Genomic DNA, 6,874 nt, shown 5'->3' with positions numbered 1-6,874 from the left:
AGCCGGGCCCCGCCCCGTCACGTGAGCGAGCGCCTGCCTCCTGATAGGCGCGTGTCCGAGCGGGTCAGAGGTTGTGGTTTGGCGCCTGTCGGTTTCCCGGTGAATGCTCTGGTGGTGCCGTCGGTATGACCAAGAGAGTTAGCCCGTTCGGCGACACGGCGCCTCTGCAGTGGAAGATTCACGTTACCCAGAAAGAGCTGAATGAGGGGGTCTTCGGGGAGAAATACAAGCGGGAGGTGTACGGTGAGTGAGGCTGGGCCTTTAGAGGCCGCACTGGGTGGGGTGAGGGGGAGCCGAGGGTCTGAGCCCACGGTCAGGATTGACCTGGAGGGAGGCCCTTCCAGCATTGAGCAAGCGGCAGGGAAGGAGAGGATAGGAGTCAGTAAAACGCTGGGGTCTGGTCGTGTACTTCGGCGTTGATGGTAACTGGCCTTCTGAACAGCGCGGCCACTTTTTCAGTGAGCTGCAACTGGGGCTGTTACTAAACTGAGCTCAGTTTCGGAGGGGATTAAAACACTTGTGGGCTGCGTTTCTGTTTGCAGCAAAGTTTTTTGCTTGAGGGAGAAACGCTGTTTTGGTGCAGGGTTGAGGGGGTGGTGAAATTGGGTAACAGGGCAAGAGCGAGTCTTAGTAATAACTTCAGTTGCAGAATCTGTGTTGAACCGTGCACTGCCTGAAACAGAATGTTTAATTTCACTGGAGAAAGGGAAAGAAATCTCCAACCCATAGTTTCCAATGAAAAGTCTCTTAATTAAAATGGTATAAGCTGAAAAGGTGAGCTTTCACACACTTTGAAAGTTGACTTGATGCTGAAGAGGCTGTTTGGCAGAACTTGTGTTGTTTTTAAGTCTCTTTTTCCTCTTGAGTGAGTGTTTCTTTTCCCCTAGAGAAGGTCCTGAGGATTGTTGCTGAACAAAGAGACTGGAGTGCAAGTTCATAGTTCCTTTTGAAAGTAGAGTTGGTGGTAGATAGGATAGTGAAGAAGGTGTTTGGTATGCTTGCTTTTATTGGCCAATGCGTTGAGCATAGGAGTTGGAAGGTCATGTTGTAGTTGTACAGGACAATGGTTAGGCAACTTTTGGAATACTGTGTGCAATTCTGGTCTCCCTGCTGTAGGAAGCATGTTCTGAAACTTGAAAGTTTTCAGAAAAGATTTACAAGGATGTTCCCAGGGTTGGAGGGTTTGAGCTATAGGGAGAGGCTGAATAGGCTGGGGCTATTTTTCCCTGGAACATCGGAGGCTGAGGGATGATCTTAGAGGCTTATAAAATCATGAGGGCTGTGAATGGATGAGGTCTTTTCCCTGGGGTGGGCTATTCAAAACTAGAAGCCATAGGTTTACGGTGAGATGGGAAGAATTTTAAAGGTACCTAAGGGGTGGCTCCTTCATGCAGAGGGTAGGTATGTATGGAATGAGCTGCCAGAGAAAGTGGTGGAGGCTGGTACAATTACAGCATTTTTTAAAGGAATATGAATGGGAAGGATTTAGAGGAATATGGGACCAATACTGGCAAATGGGGCCAGATTATTTTAGGATTTCTAGTTGGTGTGGACTGGTTGGACCAAAAGGTTTGCTTCTGTGCTGTATGACTTTGACTCTGTGATTGGGTATCATGAGTACAGTGGCTTCATGTGGCCTGTATTTCACTGCTGAGTCTCTCACTATATTGTACCAGTTTCCTGGAGAGTGGTAACTTCCTGATTTGTCTTTAACTGTTTGGCTACTGAAAGTTCTTACCTGATTTACAGAGTGGCATTTCTTTTTATTGCAAGATTTGGGCCTTATTTGCTTTGAAAATAGTGAAGACTTGTGCTCAAACACCATTGCAGTTTCATGTGATAGTAGATGTGAGACTAAATCAGGAAATCCAAAACCTGATTTAAAGTGGCTTAATATAAGTTCTGTCAGTAATGTGCCACAAATGTTTGAAACTAGGGTTTTCTTGCTCCACTGCCTAATAAATACACTTTTATTTAGTAACTCATGCGATGTGGGCATTGCTGGCTGACCTACCAGTTATTGTCTGTCCCTAGCTTTCCTTGAAAAGGTGGTGAGCTGCCTTTTAGAACCACTGCAGTGCTGTCAATACACCCACAGTGCTGTTCGGGAGGAGGTTCCAGGATTTTGATCCAGTGCTCAAGTTCTGGACCTTTTTTTTGTGGTCAATAACCATGTAAATCGCTAGTCTTTTTGTACTATTGTAGTATCTTGCAATGCAGTATCTTCTCTAGATGTGGAAAGTTGATGCGTCATGGATCCTTCAAGTTTTCAACTTGTTGATGGTTGGACAATTATTCTTGAAGTATTTTTATAATGAATATTTGTCAAAGAACTCTGAAATTAAATGTCTTTTCACAAAGGTGCAAATGTGGAACTCAGTACTTAACTAAAGTGCATTTTGAAAATTTCAGGTGATAAAAGTAAGTCGAGTACTTGGCCCCATATAGTGTTGGCTGAAGACAATTTAATAATGCAAGCAGTTGCTGCTAAAGGGTGCTTGCCAGATTAGGCTGTGCATTTAGTCCATAGCTTTGTTGCAGAATGCTCGAGTCCAGTGCGTTAGTCAAATCTATGCTGGCTTCTTGTAGAGTATTTTGGTCTATTTCCTTGTAGTCCTATGGCCCTACAAGTTTATTTCTCAAGTACCCATAGAATTTTGTTTTGAGATCACTTATCTTCTCATTCAGCCATTCTTACAAGAGCAAACTCAAGATAACTTTCTTAGTGCACCCCTTTCAATTGTTAACAAAAACTTTAAATGTATGACCCATAGTCTTTTCATCACTTAAATGGAAATTTTTTTTTGTCTATTTGATCAAAACCTGTCATGATTTTGACCATGCCAATCAAATTATCTTGCTGCCCTACTCAATTTCCTTGTTTTTCTCTATCTATTGTGCTGAGACTAACTTCTGTTCATGAATAGAAGTCAACCATTTGCTGAAATTCACTTCAACTTTTACTTCATAAGCAAATTTAATTGGTCAAATGCATTGTCTTTGATAAATCTATGCAGTTTCTCTAATCAACTCAAAACCTGTTAAGCGTCTGATTTTTTTTCTTTCTGTGCCCTGATGTGCCTAAAATTTTGTGATCGACTGATGCCAAACTGACTTTCCTAGTTACTAGGAATATCCTTGCATCGTCCCTTGAACAAGCATATCACACTTTTACTTTCCAATCTTCTAACATCCCATATATTTCTGGAAAGTCATTGCTACTATCTTCTCCCTTACTTGTCTTAGCACTGGAATCATCCTGACAATTTCATTCCTTACCTCCTATTGTCTCCACTTCAATTTTGTAGTATCCTTTTCCTGAACTGTTTTTTTAATAATGCTCGCTATGTAGTCTAGCCTTGTCCTTCTTTCTTTGTCCCTAATATAGCCAACCCTGTCTCCTACTTGCATGGTGGAAGTTTTGGGTTTTTTGTACCCCATTTATTTTATTCTCTTTGCTTTCCTTCCCTCTTCCCTGTGAACTTGTGTTTGGCTTGGTTCCAGTTTGAAGAATTCACCTGATGTGTCATGCACCATTGTTCCAACACTGTCTTCCTCCTCTTCCATACGTTCTTCATTCCTTCTTGGTCTGTTCCTTTCCAATGTGCAACTACTTTTAGTATTTCTAACACTACACCTTTAGTATACCATATCCCTGTTTACCTTCTATTTGTGCAGATCATTCTTCCAGCTCAGTTAAACACTCCCATCACACTGGAGATATAACTCATCTCCTGAATACTTGCTATCAGCAGCCCAACTAATAATGTAAGAGAAATGGTGAGAAATATGCAGAACTTTTAGAGCAGGATAAGAATATCTGTGCCATAATATTTCTATTTAAATTCTGTTTAAACAAATAGGGATGGCATAGTGGCTCAGTGGTTAGCACTGCTGCCTTAGTGGCTGTGAACTGGGTTCAATTCCACCCTCGGTCGACTGTGTGTGGAGTTTGCACGTTCTCCCCACGTCTGCGTGGGTTTTCTCTGGGTGCTCTGGTTTCCTTCCACAATCCAAAGCTGTTCAGGCTAGATGGATTGGCCATGCCAAATTACCCATAGTGTTCAGGGATGTGTAGATTTAGGGGGCTGGATCTGGGTGGGATGCTCTGAGTGTCAATGTGGACTTGTTGGGCCAAAGGGCCTGTTTTCCACTGTAGAGATTCTATGAATATCTATTCATTTTTTCAAATTTTGTCACTGACTTGTTTTACATTTTTTGAATCTTTTCAAATTTTTATTTTTAATGTTTTTTCTTTTTGCAGAAAAAACAAAAAGCTTGCTGTTTAATGGTGCACAAGCCTTTATGGGATGTATGTGGGCTGGCAATTCAGAAGAGAATTGTACACTGGTTCCCATGACCAAGCCTATTGAAGATACCTGCTTTAAAAAACCAGATGTTTGTAATGGATGTGAAAGACGAGAGTTACTCCATGGGCAGACCTTTCTAGGACACAATGGACAACTTATAAAAGGTTCACGATCTTCATATAGATGTAAGCTTACTCCAAATTAATCCATACTTGTTTTATGCTGTGATGCTTGCATTCTGTTGGGTTCTTGTCTAGTTACTGGAGTATTTAAAGTTCTAAACACTGAAGTCCACAAACATGTTCTTAGGTATCCAAGTGAGCACCCTAAGAACAGTTGCCTAGAACATTTTAATAGTGTTAGGATTTATACCAGTTCCTCATTTCACAAATTTATATCTATTTGAGGTAGCGTATACAACTTATGGGTCTGTTGTTTGAAATGGGGCATTGCTTGTGTTCTGTGCTTTTTGTCCGTTTAGTAGATGATTGCTAAAACTAAGTTGTTTTTTTTATATAAGCAATTTTTGGCAATATCAGCACTTCATAGTAATGTGGTAACTCAGTGCATATTGAGCTGTTCGTAGAAGTGAATAGAAATACTGTTCTTGTATGGCAGGGCCTTTAATATGTATCAAGATAGTGACTCAAAAGTATTGGCATTAAATGTGACTTGAGTTGCAGGGTGTCATCAAGAGGCTGTTTGACTCTCCAGTTTCTGTTCATGACAAAGCTAGCCACTGGGTGGAGTACGACAGTAGGATAACTGCTGATGTTTTCTCAGACTAGCATAGCTGAATTACCAACTTGCCACTAAGTGGCCATATGAGACAACTTTCCTGACAACTGTGGTAGTGTTTGCTGGCTTCAGATTTTGAAAAAAACCATGATTTGTCAATGTAAATATTTTTGATACAGCAGATTAGGAATTTAATAAATCTTCCTATATCTTTGCTTTTATGAAATTTTGTTTATTGTAATTTGCTCTAACAACCTCACTTTTATTCCATAGCATCAATCAAGCCAGCAACCACGAACTGTTTTATCTGTTTGAAGCCATCAAATTTCAAGGAGCCATGCTCTCAGTGTGACCACTTAATATGTCAACATTGCAGCAAAGTGTGTGATCACTGTGCAAGGATTTGTTGTTCTTTATGCTCATTTAATGAGTGAGTAATCCTATTTTGTGCTTTGCATTCTATAAATTGTCATATTGTGAAATCAAAAATTTTGCAATTTCATTAATATAGCTAAGCCATCTGGGTTTATTTGAATATTCTGTTCACCTTTTGTATGCTGATGTTTTGACAGCACAATGACAATTATTGTTAGGGAGGTTCTTGTTCGCTGTTTTCATAATGTTTGAAAAGGCCTTGTCTTTAAGTTCTTGCCTCTAGGCTATAAGGTCCAGATTTAGGACCACCTGCCCTGAAGGGGTCAGGGCACGTATGAACAAGGTCTTTGAATTTCAGTGGAAAAAAAAAAATCAGCAAGCAAACCTCTGAAACCTCTGTCCTCTCCAAAAACAGCTGGGGGGTGCTGGTGAAGAAGGAATGTGTTGATATCATTATAGCTGGAGGACATAATTCCACCTTTTTTTTTAATAAAATTCCTTCAACCATTCTAGAAGTCTACAAATCTTTCATGCTTTAGTGTTTTTAAAAAAAGAGACAAAATCAAAGGCTCAATATCTATTCTGTCATTGGTAGGGAGAATTGTTGAGTTGCACCTCTTTTCCACCAAACTTGAATGCTATTTTTGTACACTTCTTAAAATCTAATTAAATCAAGATTTTAAACACTCTGCCCCAAGTGGGCCATTTTACACCTCATCCCTTCCTGGTTCTGGTTTTGAGCCACTGGTTTAATTACTTTACTTCACTAATTTCATATTCAAGTTTGTCTTTTGTCTATATTTTAACAAAAGACAAATAACTTGTCAGTATAACAAGGTGTAGAGCTGGATGAACACAGCAGCAGGCCAAGCAGCATCAGACGTTTCGGGCCTAGACCCTTCTTCAGTATTTTGACTTTGTTTTGAACATGCAGCATGTACTTGGAATAACGATTTAATGAAGCAGTGGTGGCTAGAACTCCATTTCCAGTGACTCTTCTAAATTTTATTGATCACCAGACACCCTGCGATTCTGCTTAAGCTGTTCAATTTTTTCTTAGCTAGTCTTACTTAGCAGTTTGGAGTTGGTGCATAAGAGTGGTTTCGTGTTGTAATTGGAGTGCTTTGATTTTACAACTGATTACCAATGGTGTCTTCACTACAATCAAATAGTTGCCCTTCTACAATAAATTTAGTGAGAAATGCAACACTAACACACTTTTCTTTTTTTTTTAGTTATAATGAAGCTTATGATCGGGTTTTCTGCTATGGCTGCTTCCCATGAAGATGTTGAAGCTTTGAATTAGCTGTAACTTGTATAGAAATGTTTTACAATTAATGCATTAACTTGATCACTTTCATGCACAAATGGAAGTGAAATCCTACATTGTAATATACTATTTTTAATTTGTGTATTTGTATAAATAAAACTTTGTATAAATTTTTGCAGTA

General features: G+C 39.8%; 1 protein-coding gene across 1 annotated transcript; it reads left to right on the top strand.

Annotated features, from left to right (window-relative positions):
• siva1 (SIVA1, apoptosis-inducing factor) lies at nucleotides 1–6,874 on the top strand. Its single transcript, XM_020515644.2, has 4 exons — nucleotides 1–243; nucleotides 4,265–4,495; nucleotides 5,322–5,478; nucleotides 6,659–6,874. Exons 1-4 carry the CDS (start codon nucleotides 126–128, stop codon nucleotides 6,705–6,707), a joined length of 555 nt encoding a protein of 184 aa, XP_020371233.1. The 5' UTR covers nucleotides 1–125; the 3' UTR covers nucleotides 6,708–6,874.

Source organism: Rhincodon typus, unplaced genomic scaffold (genome assembly GCF_021869965.1).
Source record: "Rhincodon typus isolate 14 unplaced genomic scaffold, sRhiTyp1.1 hic_rhity00000837, whole genome shotgun sequence".
Lineage (NCBI taxonomy): Eukaryota > Metazoa > Chordata > Chondrichthyes > Orectolobiformes > Rhincodontidae > Rhincodon > Rhincodon typus.
Note: the sequence above shows the minus strand (reverse complement) of the source record. Positions and strands in the feature narration are given on the sequence as shown.